The sequence below is a fragment of the Amblyraja radiata genome, chromosome 13 (genome assembly GCF_010909765.2).
Source record: "Amblyraja radiata isolate CabotCenter1 chromosome 13, sAmbRad1.1.pri, whole genome shotgun sequence".
Classification (NCBI taxonomy): domain Eukaryota; kingdom Metazoa; phylum Chordata; class Chondrichthyes; order Rajiformes; family Rajidae; genus Amblyraja; species Amblyraja radiata.
In genome coordinates, this window is record NC_045968.1 from 60,745,332 (window position 1) to 60,767,017 (window position 21,686).

The window sequence follows — 21,686 nt, forward strand, 5'->3', positions numbered from 1 at the left end:
TCAAAGGGAGGCTACAGATTTTTGGCTGTTGAGTAGAGCAACTACTCGTGGATAAATACTTTTCTTTGTCTGGGTGTGGCAGCTTTGACAGTCCGGAGTCGCCTTCCAGAGGGAAGTGATTCAAAGAGTTTGTGGCCAGGGTGAAAGGGGTCAGAGATGATCTTGCCCACTCGCTTCCTAGCCCTTGCAGTGTAGTTCATCAATGGAGGGAAGGTTGCAGCCAATAGCCTTCTCTGCTGATCGGACGATTCGCTGCAGCCTCCAGGTGTCGTGCTTGGTGGCTGAGCCAAACCAGACCATGATGGAGAAGGTGAGAACAGACTCTACGATGGCCGTGTAGAATTGGACCATCATTGCCTGTGGCAAATTGAGCTTCCTCAGCTGCTGTAGGAAGTACATCCTCTGTTGTGCCTTTTTTACTGTGGAGTCGATGGTAGCCCCCCACTTAAGGTCCTTGGAGATGATGGTTCCCAAGAACTTAAAAGACTCAGGTATGTACATTTCCCCCTTTTGTTTGAAACCAGTCTTCCAGCATAGAAGGCAATTGGAATATATTATAACAGCAGTTTTTCTGCAATAATCTGATTTCTGTATTCTATAATATATAAAACGATGGCACAGAACAGTCATTTTACCCAAAGTAGGGACAAATCTACCTTGGATTTTTCTATTGGCTCCTCGTCCTGCAGGTTACAATGTTCAATGTTCTGTGTTATAATGCAATCTTCACATAAATAATAGCTGTGAAGCATTTACATATGGATTTTAATATATAGTTAGTAATCCTTAGGAAAAAGGTAAGCTTAGTTTATTGAAATGGTGATGATGTTGGGACATGGCAGATAGTGGGTTCGATATCACTGTTCTGTTGGTTTAACTGAACAGTTGCAAATTATTTTGTCAGAGTGTCAGATTGAACTTGCTTATTTGTAAAATAAAGCAAAATATAGCATATTCGCCCGGTGCTAATATAGCAGTTGACTTCACCCTTGACCGAGCTTTGTTCTATCAGTGTCGTAACCTAATTAGCGATAGACCTCTGGTCCCTTCAACCTCATCTGAATTTAGCACCCAGCTTTCGTGACGATTAATTCAATGCAAAATCCAGCTGCGTCTTCATTTGAATAAATGATGACCAGAAAGTGCAGATTAAAACACAAATGCCTTTGCCACACCTGATCTTGCCGGCTCCTTCCCAGCCACAATAGATTTCTTGTCATAGTAACCAGTGCGCAATATGTGATTGGAAGAGCCCCTCAGCAGACCGCTGGGCCTCCAAGGCGCGGCCATCCTCATTCTGTGCACCCTATTTTCACTCTTCAGCAGCACGTCGCCGTTTTATTTAATATCTATTTATTTTTGTATATATAATAGATGCTAGCCCACATCTCGCCGGGAGCAATTATACGAGAAGCCATGCCACTGACCGATGTTTACATCGCTGGAATGCTAGTGGCTTGATAGATCAAGATACGTCTCCAGGATGAACGTTGCTCTACAAAATCTCAACGATAACGTAAGTTCCAACCGGGCTTTCTGGCACCTTGTATGTGTTGCGATAGACAATGTGAATGGCGCGGGTAATAGCCATTGTGAGATCGTGAATGCTAAAGAGTAAATCACTCCCGAAAATATCCTGAGAAATAAAGCGCATTTCCAGCTACCCGTTGATCTAGCAAATAATTTGCCGCGTGTAAATAATGCCGATGCACAAAGATGCCGACGAGGTTTAATGGTACAGTACAATTAACACGGACAGATCTGTTGTTTATGCTTTGGGCATGAAGAAGTACCTTAATAATTCCGTTTTCAATTCTACTTTTCACACAAACGATGAAGGTAATTGTTGTCAATCATTGAACAAACGGAATAAGTGTTTTTGTAATTAAATTCTAATTTGTAAACAATACCGTCGATCATTTTTTGGTGATCTTGTTAATCCTATGTACAATAGATTGATCTCGATCCGATGTAGAAAAATATAAGGTCTAGTGTCAATTTGGTTTTACATAAATCCATACAGATACCGTTCAAAACGATAATAAATAATTCAAATAAGCATCTTAATTACATCCCATGTATGTGTATAAATGAATCCAATCAGAAAGTCTGAGGTTAATGGGCTTGGGGTAAATAGACGTGTTCCATAACAGTCATCTTAACGTTGCATTTATTTTGCATTAATGCCTTTGGGAGCGCTCTGCTCGCCTCTTTCCTGATCCAATGTGTTTTTCAGGCTAGAACTCGCCTCGTAAAGTGAAGGTGGGCTCAAAAGTTGCATGCATTTTTAATTTGTGTAACAGGTTACCACTTCCATGGCTGCCATTTCATTGCCATTTGAATCACAAGACTGACTGACTGTCCCTGTAATATAAAGACATTCTAACCTTGTATTGTATTAATGTAATTTGGTTGCTTTTTTTTTTGCTCAGAATAAAAACACAAATAATAACAATTTGGTTACCTAGATTTTCAGAAAGCCTTTGATAAGGTGCCGTAAGAAGATGAGAGCCCATGGTATCAAAGGCAAGATACTAGCATGGATAGCGGGTTGGTTCGATGGCAGAAGGCAAAGAGTGGTAATAAAAGGGGCTTTTTCTAGTTGGCTGCCAGTGACAAGCGGCGTTCCGCAGGGATCGGTGCTGGGGCCGCTACTCTTCAATGTATATCAATGATTTGCTTGAGGTGATTGAGGTTTTGTGGCCAGTTTGCAGATAATACGAAGATAGGTGGAGGAGCAGGTAGTGTAGTGAAAGCAAGGACTCTGCAGAAGGACTTGGATAGATTGGGAGAATGGGCAGAGAAGTGGCAGATGGAATACAGTGCAGCAAAGAGTCGAGTCGTGTATTTTGGTAGTAGGAATAAAGGCATAGACTATTTCCTAAATGGGGAGAAAATTCAGAAATCAGAGGAACAAATGGACTTGGGAATGCTAGTGCAGAATTCCAAATAAGTTAATTTGCAGGTTGAATCGGTAGTAAGGATGGCATTTATTTTGAGAGGACTAGAATACAAAAACAGGGATGTAATGCTGAGGCTTTATAAGGCATGGGTCAGACTGTATTTGGAGGAATGTGAGCAGTTTTGTGCCCCATATCTGAGGAAGAATGTGCTGGCACTGGAGAGGGTCCACAGGGGGTTTATGAGAATAGTCCCAGGAATGAATGGTTAACATATGATGTGCGTTTGAAGGCACTGAGCCTGTACGCGCTGGTTTTTAGAAGCATGAGTGGGGACCTCATTGAAACATACCGAATAGTGAAATGCTTGGATAGAGTGGATGTGGAGAGGATGTTTCCACTAGTGGGAGAGTCTAGGACCAGAGGTCATAGCCTCAGAATAAAAGGACGTTCCTTTCGGAAGGAGATGAGGACAAATTTGTTTAGTCAGAGGGTGGCGAATCTGGAATTCATTGCCACAGAAGGCTGTGGTGGCCAAGTCAATGGAGATTTTTAAGGGAGAGATAGATTTTTGATTAGTACAGGTGTCGTGTTATGGGGAGAAGGCAGGAGAACGGTGTTGAGTGGGAGAGATAAATCAGCCATGATTGAATGGCAGAGTAGACTTGATAGGCCGAATTGCCTAATTCTGCTCGTATCACTTTTGAACTTAATCATGCAAAGGTAAGCATTTCTCAATAGTCCATTTCCAATTTTGAAAAGATATTGCAAATCATTATTTCATTTATTATACTTTCCATACATGAATTATCTGCTCTTTAATAGGAGCATCTTGAATAGTAAATAATTACCTGGTTGTCACAAAAACAGTATTGCAAAAACAGATGGGTGCGGAAACAATTTAAAGCTTGGGGACATGGCGTATGATTTTTTCTGGTTTGGGGATAAGCATGATTTATTTCTATAAATCCAACATTCTTCACAAATGTTTCAATATTTGAAACATTTCCATGTCTATACATAAAAGGAAATATTTTATTTTATAATTTGTATTGTATAAATGTTTTATTGATGGAAATATTAATTAATTTATAAACCCTCAAAAATAACAGTTTTAGAATTTTTTGAATAACAGCTATAAATTCATCATCATGATTGTGGAAATAGTGTATAAAAACATTTTATCCTCTTATGAAGCTCCATTTTACTGCTTTCAAAATGGAGCTTCATTGTAAAAATCACTTGAAACTGGATGATAGCCTGGAAATTATGTGTGTAAATCCGACAACAATTCATATGGCTTCTTTACTGGGTGTGGTGGGGTCGAGTGGGGGTGTGGGGAGGGGTGGAAGGGGGTGTGGGGGGGGGGGGGGGGGGGTTGGAAAGCATAATTTAATGAGGGAGATTTTAGGGGTAGGGGCAGATAGTGTTGATGGGGTAGCATTCAGAAATCAGAGGTACAAATGGACTTGAGAGTGCTGGTGCCGAATTCCCAAAAGGTTAATTTGCAGGTTGAATCTGTGGTAAGTAAGGAAGGCAAATGCAATAGTCATAGAGTGATACAGTGTGGAAACAGGCCCTTTGGCCCAACTTGCCTACACCGGCCTGCATGTCGCAGCTATACAAGCTACACCCAACTACACAAGTCCCACCTACCAGCGTTTGGTCCATATCTCCTCCAAACCTGTCCTATCTGTCTAACTGTTTCTTAAATGTCAGGGTAGTCCCTGCTTCAACTACCTCTTCTGGCAGCTTATTCCATACGTCCACCACCCTTTGTGTGAAAAAGTTACCCCTCAGATTCCTATTAAATCTTTTCCCCTTCAACTTAAACCTATGTCCTCTGATCCTTGATTCACCTACTCTAGACAAGAAACTCTGTACATCTATTGGATCTATTCCTCTCGTGATCTTGTACACATCTATAAGATCACCCCTCATCTTCCTGCGCTCCAAGGAATAGAGTCCCAGCCTCCTCAATCTCTGTCTATAGCTCAGACCATCTAGTCCTGGCAACATCCTCGTAAATCTTCTCTGTACCCTTTCCAGCCTGACAACATCTTTCCTATAATTGTGCCCAGAACTGAACACAATGTTAGCATTGTTGGCCTTCATCTTGAGGGGACCAGAATATGAACGCAGGGATGTAATGCTGAAGGGCCAGTCCCACTGTACGAGGTAATTCAAGAGCTCTCCCGAGTTTAAAAAAAAATCAAACTCGTGGTAAGCACGTAGAATGTACGGAGCGGGTACGTCGGAGCTCGGGACGTCTCTTAGCGGCTCGTAACGCTAACGGCAGGTACTCGGGAAACGCGGTAAGCTCGTGAAGACTCGTGAAGATTTTTCAACATGTTGAAAAGTGTCCACGAGAGCCTCGAGTACCTACGAGCGACTATTACCATAGTTCTCCGAGTTCGAATCGGGGAAAACTCGGGAGAACTCTTGAATTAGCTCATACAGTGGGACAGGCCCATGAGTCTTTATAAAGTGCTGGTGAGGCCACATTTAGAATATTGTGAGCAGTTTTGAGCCCCATTTCTGAGGAAGGATATGCTGGTGTTGGAGAGGTATCCCAGGGATGATTGGGTTAATGTATGAGGAGTGTTTGAAGTTCTGGGTCCATACTCGCTGGAGTGTAGATGAGGGGGATCCCATTGAAACCTACCAATAATAAAATGCCCAGAGCGGACATGGAAATAATGTTTCCAGTAAAAGAAGAGGCAAGAACCAGAGGACAGCCTGAGAATTAAAGAACTTACCTTTAGAACGGAGATGAGAAGGAATTTCTTTATCCAAAGGGTTGTTAATCTGTGGAATTTATTACCACAGATGGCTGTGCAGGCCAATACATTGAAAAGCGGAAGTTTACACTTTCTTGATTAGAAAGGGTGTCAAAGGTTATGGGGAGAAGGCAGGAGAATGGGGGTGAGAGAAAAATAGATCAGCCAAGATTGAATGGCGGAGTAGACTCGATGGGCTGAATGGCCTAATTCTGCTCCTATGTTTATGGTCTTATATTAGGCCTGATGATGAAAGGGTTAGGAAGAGATTTAAAGCAGTGCTTTAAATGAGAAAACAAGAGTTAAAGAGGTGGAGAAGGCTCAAAAGGGAATTCTTGGGCGAAAATAGATATTTTTCATTTTATATATCATTTTTTATTGAAATAAAATCTTGAAAGCAACCTATTAAAAAGCAGTGCTTCAATAGAATGAATAAGCCATATTTTTAATTTATATAAACGGAGGAAATTCACCTAATAATATAGCTAGTAAAGAAGTTATGCTAAATATGTGAAACTAAGCAAAGAGAAATATTGCTAGAGAATTCATTCCAATAATGTTCTATCCATTCCAGTAGCATATTATGGATTTTATGAATATAGCACCTGCTGCAATGATAGACTAGTAGTGGAATGGTACAGGAAGTGCAGATCCCAGGTGATGTCGTACCTCTTGAATGCTGTTGAATCTCACCCCATCAGAATATTATGGTTTGTAGATGATTGAATGCTTTGGGAATTTGGAGATGCAGTATAATAATCAGCCTTTGACCAGCTTTTGTATTTATGTTTGTTGTGGTTCTTGCAATTAGCATTCTCATTAATGGTAGCGTCAAGGATGTTAATTGAGGGACTCTGTGTTTAGTATTGCCATTGCTATCAGGAGAAGGTGATTAGACTCTCAGATGTTGAATATATTCATTGTCTAACACTTATGTGTTGTGAACATAGTTGTCATTTATCACAGGCAACTTAGTTGTCATATATCATGGAGATAGAAAAGAAGTAGTAGTAGAGCTAATAGGACGATGGTTCAATCCCTGTAATAAGTCGGCACTCTTGCTATTTGCAGTGGGATTGGAGTGGTGAAAGGTAGGGTAGGTACGTCATCGGGGTCATCAGGTAGGCACCCTCCTTCTTTGACGTTTCATTGATAAGCCCACAACATCTCCAGAGAGCTCAACGGTGATACCTGGCGTCTTAATACCAGGATATTACTGCAGAAAATCCAGACAGTATTGCTTTGGATGAATTTAAGAAGCAACAAGGGGCGAACAGATTGTTGTACATGGACGCACAAATAGCAATAATAATGTAGAAAAAATAAATCAAAACATTAACAAGTATAATCATTAGTGATTTGAATCTACACATAGACTGGACAAACCAAATTGGCAGTAAAAGTACAGATATAGAGTGTATAAGAAATTAGTTTCTTAATATGTATTTTGAGGAACTATTGAGAGAATAGGCTATTTGGAACAAGTATTGTGTAATGAGAAAGTGTTAATTGAAGATCTGACAAGGAGCTTGTACAGAATAATGATCACCTTTATGTAACGTAGTGTTACACATACAATTGCTGAAGCACAAACGATTGCAGAGGCTGGAATTTCAAGGACTGTAAAGAGCCTGTCCCACTTGGCGATATTTTTGGCGACTGCCGGCATCATATCAGTGTCACCAAAAGATTTTGAACATTTCAAAATCCAGCGGCGACAAAAAAAAATGTTGCGACACTTGAAAAAACACTGCGCGTCACACGTCATCACGCCCCGTCATCGTCGCATCATGCCGCATCACACCGCAAATTTTTCAGTGACCTGATATGTCAGTCAATGATGCCGGCAGTCGCTGAAAAAATCGCCATGTATTTCCATTCCTAATACAGTAACATGCTGCTTATCCTTCGCTGACACAAAAAAGAACCATTAGAACAGTAGAGATCTTGAATATTTTAATAACTACATGTTATAGTATCGCCCACACTCTTTACCAAATGACAAAACATAGTTAATTAAAGCAAGTAGAAAAGTAGGCCGAAGGAGAAACAAGCCATATGCAAAGATGAGCTGGAGTTACAACATGAGACAACATGTACAGTAAACTTTATACATTGAAGGCAAAAATATATCTTACATTAAGCAACCAGTGAAATCAATCCTCATAGGATTATTATAATGGTGATCATAAATCTGTTCCATATTTTGGCATCCAAAAACTCAATTCAAAAAGTGCCTCTCCTGAAAATTGATTAATCAATGACAGATATCCCCCAGAAATTAATTCATCTTGCAATGACTCTGTCATTGATTGATCCTGGAAGATTCAGTAAAGCTCACTGTGGCTAGAATGTCTGGACTTTTACCCAACACTAATTTGACTCAATATGTGCTGCTCAGCAAATCTTTGCTGACTGAAGAATTTGGCAATTCCTCTAACAAATGCCATGTTCTTCTGTTGTGATCAGCTTGTAATGGGAGGTTATCTCAAATACATCAATGATGCCTGTGCTAAAGGCACACCACTCCTCAAAAGCTGTTTTCAATTTCACTGGTTGTGTCTGATAGCTGAATTTCCTTTACTATTAAGGATTGTGGGAATAAATTTCAATCAGAATTACACCAGACAAGAATTATTTTTAATCTGGAAGCAGAACAATATCACAAAACTTGCATTAATTTTTTGTCCAAATTTATGATCACATTCCTCAAACCGGATCCCACTACTGGCCACATCTTCCCATCTCCTCCCATGTCTGCTTTCCGCAGAGACCTTGCCCTCCATAACTCCCTGGTCAATTTGTCCCTTCCCACCCAAACCACCCCCACCCTGGGTACTTTCCCCTGCAACCGCAGGAAATGCAACACTTGTCCCTTTACCTCCCCCACCCTCGACTCCATCCAAGGACCCAATCAGTCTTTCCAGGTGAGGGAGAGATTCACCTGCACCTCCTCCAACCACATCTACTGCATCTGCTGTTCTAAGTGTCAACTTCTCTGCATCGGCGAGACCAAGCGCAGGCTCGGCCTAGTCCGTGTTAGCCAACCTGATCGCCCGGTTGCTCAGCACTTCAACTCCCCCTCCCATTCCCAATCTGACCTTTCTGTCCTGGGCCTCCTCCATTGTCAGAGTGAGAACCCGCGCAAAGCGAAGGAACAGCACTAAATATTTCGCTTGGGTAGTTTACACCCCAGCGGTATGAACATTGACATTTTAGATTGCCCTTACTTTCTCCCTTCTTCCCCTTCCCCTTCCCAGTTCTCCCAAATGTCCTACTGTCTCCGCCCATTTCCTTTATTCCCCCCCCCCCCCCCCGACATCAGTCTGAAGAAGGGTCTCGACCCGAAACATCGCCTATTCCTTCCCTCCATAGATGCTGCCTTCCCCGCTGAGTTTCTCCAGCACTACTTGTCTACACATTCCCTTATATCTGATTTTGAAACATGCCACAAATATATTACTGTGTGTATTACAGCCAGATTAAAAATCCCTGCATGGTGTTATTGCACAATTTCGTTTTACAAATAAAAACAAGACCAACTCAGTGGTAACATTAGGCAGAGAATGATAAAACTAAATTTGATATTTTTAGCATCAGCATTAGGAAGTCAGGTAGACTTTGGCACACTATGTCTACAATGTCTGAGAAGTAGATGTTGTTAGGTGGTGTGTTCAGGGTGGATGTAGAGAGGCCATAGTCAGTGTGTAATACCCAACATCACCATTTCATTCAAAATTATTGGATCATCAGCTGTACATGTCTCAGATTAATAATTGGTTACAAGAAACCTATTCACATCTCTCTCTTTTTTAAGTAACAGATTTCTCAAACGTGAGTTGCATTTGTACAGCATCTACCATCCGCATTGCAGCCTCCACTATCCCAACCCCAAGTTCCTGAGAGCCAGAGTACATGTTCCTTCCTGGGAACCCATTCATCCAGAGGCCTACGGATTCTGACTTTCTGCTATTTACCCAACCATTACTCTGAATGACCTGATCAACCTGGACTCCGTTCCCTGATCAGCCAGCCCTCTTGATGCCCCATCTAAACCCCTCTGTTCCTCCACAATCCTTACCACGGCACCCTTCCCAATCTTTCTCTATCTTTGCCACAGAAATAAAACATATCTGCTCTTCAGCTTCTGAGATAACGCACATGTTAAAGTCATAGAGTCATACACCATGGAAACAGGCTCTTCGGCCCATCTCACTATGCTGATCAAGATGCCCCCATCCAAGCTAGTCCCATTTACTCATGTTTGGTCCATGCTAAACCTTGCCTAGCCATGCACCTAGCCAAATGTCTTTTTAAATGTTGATATTGTACCTGCCTCAACAACTTCCTTTGGCAGCTCGTTCCATATACCCATCACCCTCTGTGAAAGTGTTGCTCCTCAGGTTCCATATCATTATCATATATGATATGGGAAATCACATCTCACAAATTTGATAGAGTTTTGAAGGTCACCAAGAGGATTGCTGAGGGCAGGGTGGTGCTTGTTATTTATATGAACTTTTTTCCCCCTTAAGGTACTTGAATATTTTAATGGACATCTTAACATCAGCAATTCATTTGAATCCCTCCAATGGGAATTCTCCCCCCCTTCCACAAAACCAAACCAGCACTAATCAAAGTTACTAATGACATCCTATGTGGTTGGAGAGAAGGTAATCTACACCTCTTTGCCTGTCTTTATTGTCAGCAGCCTTTGAGATACTGGATTGCTCCACCCTCCTCCAATAACTCTCTACTGCCATTCAACTTAACGGCCCAGTGAAGTGCATTCTGCCACATTAATGCCTCCTTGTAAATACATGTTTTTGCCAATGTTCCTATAGAGATCCTGCAGCTAAGTGAATGGAGACATTCATTAGTCTGACAATTTCTAGAGAAGAGAGATTTCTGTCTATAATATACCCCCAGAAATAGATCCATTTCTACCCATTTCTACAAAAATCATTTAGATGGGACCTGTGCAAAATAGGGTCAAAATGGGATCAGCAATGGGTAGCTTTCAGTCTGTCAGTTTACCACCCAAATGGAACATTTGAAAAAAATCAGAAAATATTCTAAAGATTCATTCTATTGTCAAACCAAAGAAGTTTTCAGTCATCTTTAGCTGGATGTATAAATTGTTTTTTTACAGAGACACCAAAATAAACATAATTAATGCTCCATACCTTGCCTTTCTTTAGTTTTTTGGTTCAATTCTTGATCAAACCCCACAGCATCCCTACTGTAGAAATAATGTGCATCCTTTTCCAACTGAGAGCCATCATGCCATTTGCTGCACATGTTTGTTTTATCTTTGTGGAACTTTTTGATATCCTCAAGTTATCCTTGGCACGATTTAAGCTGTATTTTAAAAGCCATGCAATACAAAATTTGAGAACAATTCTGTTCATCAGGTACTCGAGCAGTCTGACAATTTAGTGACAATACAGGGTCAAGAGAGGTGTATGTAAGGTAAAGTAGAATTTCATCAATGTTGTGTTTTTGGATGATGAATCTAAAGACCAGCACATGGTTGTGAAATATTATAGTTATAAAATATTAAAGTTATATTCTTGAGAGACTTGAGAGGTTAATGCTGTGGTTATAGGAAAATAGCTCTTATGGATGATTCTCTGACTATAACTGGACAGATAAGAATGGGACCAAATAAGTGTTGTCCAGTGGGAAGGCTTTGGACAAGGATCTTGAGATCAATATTATCAGAGGCAGCAAATTAAATTGTGAAGTATGAGGAGGAATAGATTACTTTAATCACCATCTCATGTGACTTTGATTAAGGCAGTTTTAATATAGTACCATGGGTGGCAAAGAGGGATTGACAAAGGAGCTCTGGGAAGGATAGGCATAGATTTAGGCGAATTATAACACATCTAAGCACTTTGTAGAGGGAAAGGGAGTGGAGATGGTGTAGTTATTTGCTGTGACCAAATTCTTTTTTTAGGACAGATTGCTGTATGCATTTATTTCAAGCAAGAGTTCTGACAGTGAAGGCGATATAGTCTGGCATGTGCGACTGGGACTTACTTAGCTGTTACAGATCCTGGCTAAGGAAGGGACAGGACTGGCAGCTTAATGTTTCAGTGTACAGGTGAGGTAGAGATGGGAGAAACAGAGGAGAGGATGTTGCTTTACTGACTGAGCCACCAGCCCAAGAATCCATTCGACCCACAATGTCCATTCTAGCCCTCTAGAAACCAGTCCCTTCAGCCCACAACATCCATACTAGCGCTCCAGAAAGCACCCACCCCACCCCCATTTGCCACCAATATTGGAATTGGTGGAGAGATGGAATATTGCGTTGGGGGACCAGCCCTCCCCTGTGATGCTGGGACCCACTTAGTCTAGTACACAAATATAAATTAACTGAATTTCCCTGTGACTGTGTGGGTTTTCTCTGGGTGCTCCGGTATCCTCACATATTCCAAAGACGAGCATGTTTGTAGGTTAATTGGCTTCTGTAAATTGCCCCCAGTGCATAGGAAGCAAAAGTGGGATAACGTAGAACTTATTGATGGTCGGCAAGGACTTGGTACAGTGAAGTCCTGTTTCCCCACACTATCTCTGTATCTCACTTGCTCTTGGACAGCCCCAAGGCCTGCTGGATCTCCCAGTTGCTAACCATTTTAACTCCCCTTCCCATTCCCACACTGACCTTACTGTCCTGGATCTGCTTCATTGCCAGAGTGAGGCCACATGCAAACTGGAGGAAAAGCATGTCATATTCCACTTTGGCAGGCTCCAACCCAATGGTATATTTGGTTTAGAGACACAGCATGGAAACAGGCCTTGTGACCCACCGAACCTGTGTCGACCGGCGATCATCCGTACACTTGTTCTATCCTAACATCAGGGACAATTCACAGAAGTCAATTAACCTACAAACCTGTGCGTCCATGAACATTGAATTCCCCAATTTTAGGTTTCCAAATTAGAAACGGACCTCCCCCCCCCCCCCCCCCCCCCCCCCCCCCTTACACTTCATGTCTCTTCTATCCTTATCTCACACTTCTTGTATTGTAATCTCTGGCTTTTGCCCAACCATCTGGCAATGAGAAACCCCCTCACCCATTTTCACCTATCACTTGCCAGGCTTTGTCCCACCACCACTGCCCTTACAGCTATCTTCCCCCTGCAACAATCAATCCCGACCCAAAATGGGTCAGGTTGCACAACTCCACAGAAAATGGGGGCAAAAGCATTCCCAATGCTGCCCTCATCCTGATAGCTACTTTTATCTGTGGCTGCATCAGGCAGTATATAGACCCAAGGTAAGTGGGCACTAAGTGTGATTAACAGCTGAGGTTCTTCCAGATCAACGCACGGGACTGGTACAGATGCCGTGCAATGTGCCAGACAGCTGGAAATTACCATACCACCTGTCTGTTGTGGGAAAGGTTCTTCCAGATCAACACTTTTGAGCATGAAGCCACCTGGCAGTGGTCAGCACGGAACATCCTGCAAGCACTGCTGGACAATGGTTCCATAGATCCTGTGGCAGGGTTCCCTGAGCAGACTGCTCCATTCAACTGGCAAAATACCTCATTGCCACATCTTGCCAACAAGCTCAAAGCCCTTGCTTGACTAGCAGTATGATTGGCCCTCCCAAATACTTACTGTACCTATGGAGTCTTCCTACCGATGCACGCAGTCCTTGGAACGGCGGCTACGGAGGGGAGACGGTTGCCCACTGAATGATATGTAACACAATTAACCTCATAAGATTTCACAGAGCAGAAAAACATTTGAAGATAAACATAAAAGGCTGGAGTAACTCAGCGAGACCGGTAGCATCTCTGGAGAGGAATGGGTGACGTTTCTTCAGATGAAATCTGATTCCATCATAGATGAGGCCCTCACTAGTGTCTCCTCGATATGCCGCAGCTCTGCTCTTGCTCACCCAACAGGGACAGAGTCCCCACTAGCCACATCTTCCCATCTCCACCCCTTTCCGCAGAGACCGTTCCCTCCGCAACTCCCTGGTCAACTTGTCCCTTCCCACCCAATCCACCTCCTCCCCAGGTACTTTCCCCTGAAACCGCAGGAGATGCATTGCCTGTCCCTATACCTCCCTCCTCGACTCCGTCCAAGGACCCCGACAGTCCTTTCAGGTGAGGCAGAGATTCACTTGCACATCCTCCAACCTCATCTACTGTATCCGCTGTTCCAGGTGTTGAATCCTATATATCGGCGAGACCGAGTGCAGGCTCAGTGATCATTTCGCTGAACACCTCCGCTCTGACCGCCTAAACCTACCCGATCTCCGGGTTGCTAAACACTCTAACCCCTCCCATTCCCGCACTGACCTTTCTTTCCTGGGCCTCACCCAATATTCAGAGTGAGGCTCAGCACAAATTGGTGGAACAGCCTCTCATATTTGCTTGGATAGCTTACACCCCAGCGGTATGAACATGGACTTCTCCAACTTCAAGCAACCCTTGCTTTCCCTCTCTCTCCATCCCCTGCCCCTTTCCAGTTCTCCGACCAGTCTTACTGTCTCCGACTACATTATCTCTGTTTGCTTTGTTACCTTTTCCCAGAAAATTCTACATTTTCCTTGATCGCCATTCCCTTTGTCCTGTTTTCACACCTTACACTTCATTATCTATGTACCTCCCTCTCCCTGACATCATTCTGAAGAAGGGTCTTGACCCGAAGCGTCAACCATTCCTTCTCTCCAGAGATGCTGTCTGTCCCGCTGAGTTCCTCCAGCATTTTGTGTCTGTCTTCGGTTTAAACCAGCATCTGCAGGTCCTTCGTAAACAATTGAAGACTCAGTTTACAATAAAAGAAACCTTTCTCAACTTACTTTATAGTTGATTATTCTTTTCTCACAAACGACATTGTGTACCGTATCACTGAGGTTAATTGAAAATTGGATACAGTTTCATTGAAATGAACAGGGAATAGGTTACAATGTTTATAAATTGAGCAAGGAATTGGTACTGTTTCATTGAACTGAATTGAGAACTAGATATAGTATCATTTAATTAAATTGGGAATTAGGTCCCATATTTCTGAACTAAACCAAGAATGGAGTTTTCTGTATTGAAAATTTGATATAGTTTCATTAAAGTATGTAAAACAAAATTGGTACAATATTTTAGAAATTGGTACTTTTTATCACTGAACGGAATTGAAAATTGTATACTGCATTATTGAACTGTGGGCATATTGGGCATAATATTTTAGAATTAAACAAGCAATTTTGGAAGAGAATGGGCTAATTAGGGATGGTCAGCACTGCTTTGGACTCAGCAGGTCATGTCTTACTAACTTGATTGAGTATTTTGAGGAGGTGACAAAAATGATCGATGTGGGGAAAACGGTGGATGGTGTCTCCATGGATTTTAACAAGGCATTTGATAAAGTTCCCCATGATATGTTGATCCAGAAGATTAAGATACACGGGATTAACAGTGACTTGGTCATACGGATTCCTAACTGGTTTACTGATTGAAGACAGAGGGTTGTGCTTGAAGCTCTGATATTCAGGCTGGAGGTCTGTGGAATGGTGGCACAACAGTAGAGGGAAGACACTAGCATGGATACAAGCATGGATCCAACGACATTGCGGAAAGCAAGAAAGGAAATTGCGGGAGCCCTGGTTGAAATTTATGAGTTATCCTTAAATACAGGAGAGGTGCCGGAAGTTTGGAGGGTGGCAAATGTTGTACCTCTTTTCAAGAAGGGGCTGCAGGAAAAATGCTGGGAACTATAGGCTGGTGAGCTTAACGTCTGTGGTTGGAAAGTTGCTGGAGAGTATTCTGAGGGATAGGATATACAAGCATTTGGATGGGCAAGGGCTGATTAGGGATAGTCAGCATGGTTTTGTACGTGGGAGGTCGTGTCTCACAAATCTGATTGATTTTTTTGAAGACAAGACCAAAAAGGTCGATGAGGGCTGAGCTGTAGATGTTGTGTATATGGATTTCAGTGAGGCGTTCAACAAGGTTCCGCATGGTAGGTTGCTCTGGAAGGTTAGATCGCATGGGATCCAAGGAGAGATAGCTGAATGGATAGCAAATTGGCTCCATGGAAGGAAGCAGAGGGTGATGGTGAAAGGTTGCTTCTCAGACTGGAATCCTGTGACTAGTGGTGTGCCTCAGGGTTTGGTACTGGGCCCGTTACTGTTTGTCATCTACATCAGAGCAAGATTAGCAAGTTTGTTGATGTTTGGGATGTCAAACAAGGACAGGACCTACACAGTAAATGGTAGGCCTCTGGGTAGTGTTGTAGAGCAGAGGGATCTCAGAATATGGTTCAGGGGTATGGTTCCTTGAAGGTCGAGTCACCGGTAGATAAGGTGGTCAAAAAGACTTTTGGCACATTGGCCTTCATCAGTCAGAGTATTGGGAGGTCATGTTGCAGTTGTATAAGAAGTTGGTGAGACCACACTTTTTGAATATTGTGTTCAATTCTGGGCACCATGTTATAGGAAAGATATTGTCAAGCTTGAAAGGATTTATGAGGATGTTGCCAGGATTAGAGGGTGTAAGATGCAGGGAAAGGTTGAGTAGGCTGGGTCTCTATTCCATGGAGCGCAGGAGGATGAGGGGTGATCTTTTAGAGGTGTACAAAATCATGAGAGGAATAGATCAGGTAGATGCACAGAGTAATTTGCCCAGAGTCGGGGAATCCAGGGCCAGAGGACATAGGTTCAAGGTGAAGGGGAAAAGATTTAATAGGAATCTGAGGGTAGCTTTTTCACACAAAGCATGGTGTGTGTATGGAACAAGCTTCCGGAGGAGGTAGTTGAAGCTGGGACTATCCTATCATTTAAGTTGGACAGGTACATGGATAGGACAGGTTTGGAGGGATATGGACCAAGCGCAGGCAATAGGGACTAGTGTAGCTGGGACATTGTTGGCCGGTGTGAGCAAGTTGGGCCGAAGGGCCTTTTTCCACACTGTATCACTCTCACACTCGATGGTGAATCGATGGAATTCTTGGTCACAGACGGCTGTGGCAGCCAAGTCATTGGGTATTTTTGAATTGAATTGAATTGAATTGAATTCCTTTATTGTCATTCAGACCTTACGGTCTGAACGAAATTTCGTGCCTGCAGTCATACATACAATAATAAACAACACTAAACACAAATTAACATCCACCACAGTAAGTCCTCCAAGCACCTCCTCACTGTGGTGGAGGCAAAAATCTTAGGGCTGCAGTCTCTTCCCTCCTCTTCTCCCTCTGCGCTGAGGCGATTCCCCACCAGGTGATGGTACAAACAGTCCCGCGGCTCACCGAACCCCGCAAACGGGCCGGCTCAAACACCGCGGCCCTGGGTGGTCGAAGCTGCCGCCCTCCAGTCCAGCGGACGCAGCCGCTGGCCCGCGGCTAAACCCAGGACTCAGGTCACCGCCGCCAGAACGCCGTCCCAGCCCCCGGAGCACCGTTCCAGCCCCGAGCCGGATCGCCCTCACGTGAGTGCCGTTCCTCCCACGAGCTGGGCCGCTCGACGGGAGTGCCGTTCCTCCCTCGAGCTGGGCCGCTCCGACGGGAGTGCCGTTCCTCCCTCGAGCTGGGCCGCTCCGACGGGGGCGCCATTCCACCTCGGGCTGGGCCGCTCCGACGGGAGCGCCATTCCACCCTCGGGCTGGGCCGCTCCGACGGGAGCGCCATTCCACCCTCGGGATGGGCCGCTCCGACGGGAGCGCCATTCCACCCTCGGGATGGGCCGCTCCGACGGGAGCGCCACAGCCCCTCGGGGGAGAGTCTCAGCCCCTCGCCAGGCTGCCCTCACGGGAGCGTCACAGCCCCTCACGGGAGCGCCGTTCAAGCCCCGAGCTGGGCCGCCCTCACGGGAGCGAGCCCAGAAGGGTTTCGGCCCGAAACGTCGCCTATTTCCTTCGCTCCATAGATGCTGCTGCACCCGCTGAGTTCCTCCAGCAATTTTGTGTACCCAGGGTGAGTCCTGACTGGTTGCCTCCGGAGTCTCGAGGTCGCCAGCTCCGCCATTAGGCCTCAGCGCAGACGGAGGCAGAGAAGGGGGATACAACAAAAAAGTCGCATTCCCCCGAAGGGAGAGACAGCAAGCCACGTTTCAACCCCCCCCCCCCCCCCCCCACATAAACACAACCTAAAAACCAAAAACTTAACTAGACAAAACGAAAAAAACAACACAAAAAAGTAAAGACAAACGGACTGCAGGCGAGCCGCAGCCGTTCACCAGCGCCGCCACTTCTGGATCGGCCCAAAGCAGAGATTGACAGATTCTTGATTAGTAAGAGTGTCAAAGGTTATGGGGAGAAGGGAAGTGAATGGGGCTGAGAGGCAGAGATAGATCAACCATGATTGAATGGCGGCATGGCCTAATTCTGCTCCTATGACTTATGAACTGATGAGATGTGCAAGGCAGGTTTTTTTTTTTACAGAGTGTGGCAGGTACCTGCAACACAATGCCAGGAGTGGTGGTGGAGGCAGATGCAATGGTGGCATTTAAATGGCTTTTGGATAGACATATGGTTGTACAGGGAATGGAGGATATAGATTATACGCAGGCAAGTAAGTGTTAGCTTTGGCATCATGTTTGGCACGAACATTATCGGCCGAAAGGGCTGTTGCTAAGTTGTATTATTCTATGTTCTGTGAATTAGGTACTGTATTATTTAAATGAATTGAAAATTGAATACATCATCATTTAACTAAGCACAAAATGAATTGAACAGGGAATTTAGTACTGTATCATTTAACTGAATATGGAATAGGGTTCCCATGTATTGTGAATTGGGCATTGCATTGTTGCACCAAATTGATCATAGTTTTTGGCATAATTGATCTGGGATTAATATGGTATCATTGACTGGAACTTGGAATTAGGTGCAGTATTGAGAATGATAGCAAACCTTATCTAGGTTACATATCGTTTGTATTCATCTATTTTACTTTTTCATGTCCTTTCCTAAGAATGAAAGACCAAAACTTCTCCAAGCGTGATGCTGAGGAAAACCCTGTTTCACACCCTTGTTCTCTGATGCATGCCAATTAAAAAATAGTCCAACATCAATATGCATCTTTATTGAATTAATAGAAACTCTAACCCACTTAAACATTCACATTAAAAGATATAATGGACATACTGTGCTAAAATATCGATCACTTGATTTAAGTGATTTGATTGGAATGCTCAAATCTTGGTCTTTGCTAATTTTATGGTGTAAGTAAAGTACTCTTACACCATAAGACATTTTGCCTATTTCTGAGCTATCCATCTCTCGAATGCGTAACGCTGCGTGCAGCTGCCGCTTCCTCGAGTGCAATCTCCCTGCATGGCGAGCGTTGAGTGTGACGGCGGGAGCTGTGCATTACCTCGCAGCTGATTGGATCAGTGTAATGAGCCGGGAAAAGGAAGGCTCTCCTCTCCTATTGTGTTAGAAGGAACTGCAGATGCTGGTTTAAACCATAGACAGAAAAAGCTGGTGTAACTCAGCGGGTCAGACAGCATCTCTAGAGAAAATGAATACAGGTAGGAGACGTTTCGGGTCGAGACCCTTCTTCAGTGGAATATATCATTACTACAATACTGTGCACGTCCCATTTCTTTCCTTTGAAGAGAAGGATGTTTCCATGGATGCATGTAATCGCTGGATTACACTGAATATCAGTCTGAAGAAGGGTCTCGCCCAGAAACGTCACCCATTCCTTCTCTCCAGAGATGCTGCCTGAGTTATTCCAGCTTTTGGTGTCTATCTTTGGTAAAAAACAGACTATCTCTTGAGAAAATAGCAGAGTGCAAGAAATTTATTATTTCCCATTCAAGCAAGTGTAACGTAGCTGTATTTGCTAGACCTGGAATGCTTAGGGACATATAGAGATGGGAAGTGTAGCAGAAATCGTGGTCGCATTGGTGATCATTTTCCAATGTTCTATAGATTCAGGATCAGTTCCTGTGGATTGGAGGGTAGCTAATGTCATCCCACTTTTCAAGAAAGGAATGAGAGAGAAAACAGGGAATTATAGACCAGTTAGCCTGACATTGGTGGTGGAGAAGATGCTGGAGTCAATTAATAAAGAAGTAATAACGGCTCATTTGGATAGCAGTAAAATGATTCTTCCACGTCAGCATGTATTTATGAAGGAGAAATCCTGCTTGACTAATCTTCTGGAATTTTTTGAAGATGTGACAAGTAAAATGGATGAAGGGGAGCCAGTGGATGTAGTCAAAGTCAATTTTATTCATCACATAATAATAATAATGGATGAGATTTATATAGCGCCTTTCTAGAATACTCAAGGCGCTTTACATCGCATTATTCATACATTCCTCAGTCACACTCGGTGGTGGTAAGCTACTTCTGTAGCCACAGCTGCCCTGGGGCAGACTGACGGAAGCGTGACTGCTAATCTGTGCCTACGGCCCCTCCGACCACCACCAATCACTCACACACATTCACACACAGGCAAAGATGGGTGAAGTGTCTTGCCCAAGGACACAACGACAGTATGCACTCCAAGCGGGATTCGAAACGGCTACCTTCCGGTCGCCAGCCGAACACTTAGCCCATTGCTCCATCTGTCGTCCCAAAGGTGCAGTGAAATGAATTTGCCAGCAGCAATACACTTAAAAAGATACACAATACACAATAGAATTTAACACAAATATCCACCACAGCATTCTTCACTGTCAGTTCAGTCAGTCCTCCGCCTTTGTTCATCCGTGGTCGGGGATATAAATCCTTCATTGTCGCCATTATGGATGGCCCGATGTACAGGCCCTCTCATCGGGATGATTAAACCTCTGACGTCGGGATGGTCAAACACACTCCGTGGCTTGGAGTGCCCGAATCGGCACTTTCCTACCGGAGATCGCGGCTTCAGGATGTTACAGGCCGGCGGTCGGAGCTCTTCTACGGCGCATCCCCGGCAAGGGATCCCAGACTCCGGATGGTAAGTCCACACCCGCAGCTACAAGCTCCGTAGACCACAGCCCCATGATGCCAAAGCCACCAGGCCAGCGATCGGAGCACTCCTCTCAGGCAACCCCCGGCAAGGGTTCGCCCGCTCTGCGATGGAAAAGTCCACGCTGCATCCGCTACTGAAGTTCTGGGGCCAACTCTGGGAAAGGCCGCTCCAATCCAAGCTGTTAGGCTATGAGGGAGGAGACATGGAAAAAGTCGCCTCTCCGTTGAGGCGAGCAAAAGCGGTTCCCGCGTTTACCCCCCTCACCACCCCCCACACAAGACACACCATGAGACACCTAAACTAACATTCAGACATATCACATTTAGAAAGTGTATCTGGACTTTCAGAATGCTTTTAATAAGGTCCCACACAGGAGATTAGTGAGCAAAATTAGAGCACATGGTATTGGGGGTAGGGTATAGACATGGATAGAGAATTGGTTGGCAGACAGGAAATAAAGAGTAGGAATAAACGGGTCCCTGTCAGAATGGCAGGCCGTGGCGAGTGGAGTGCCGCAAAGCTCGGTGCCAGGGCTGCAACTATTTACAACATATATTAATGATTTAGATGATGGGATTAAAAGTAACACTAGCGAATTTGCAGATGACAAAAAGCTGGGTGGCAGTGTGAACTGCGAAGCGGATGCTAGGAGGTTGCAGGGTGACTTGGACATGTTAAGTGAATAGGTAGATGCATGGCAGATGCAATATAATGTAGATAATGTGAGGTTATCCACTTTGGCAGCAAGAACAAGGAGGAGATTATTATCTCTGGTGTCAGATTAGGAAAAAGGGAAGTGCAACGAGACCTGGGTGTCCTTTTACATGTCACTGAAAGTAAATGTGTAGATACAGCAGGCAGTGAAGAAAGCTCATGGTATGTTGGCCTTCATAACAAGAATATTTGAGTATAGGAGTAAAAAGGTTCTGCAGTTGTACAGGACCCTGGTGAGACCATATCTGGATTATTGTGTGCAGTTTTGTTCTCCTAATTTGAGGAAGGACACCTTGCTATTGAGGCAGTGCAGAGTAGGTTCATGAGGTTAATCCTCAGGATGGCAGGACTGTCATATGTGGAAAGA

At 43.9% G+C, this 21,686-nt stretch overlaps 1 protein-coding gene across 1 annotated transcript in view; it reads left to right on the top strand.

Moving 5' to 3' along the window:
* The first annotated feature begins 1,213 nt into the window (after window positions 1-1,213).
* The window catches only part of ece2 (endothelin converting enzyme 2), a 199,050-nt gene continuing 178,577 nt past the window's right edge, over window positions 1,214-21,686 (top strand). The window contains exon 1 of the mRNA XM_033032198.1: window positions 1,214-1,516. Coding sequence (XP_032888089.1) covers window positions 1,484-1,516 — 33 coding nt within the window. The 5' untranslated portion in view covers window positions 1,214-1,483. The remainder of the gene's footprint in view (window positions 1,517-21,686) is intronic.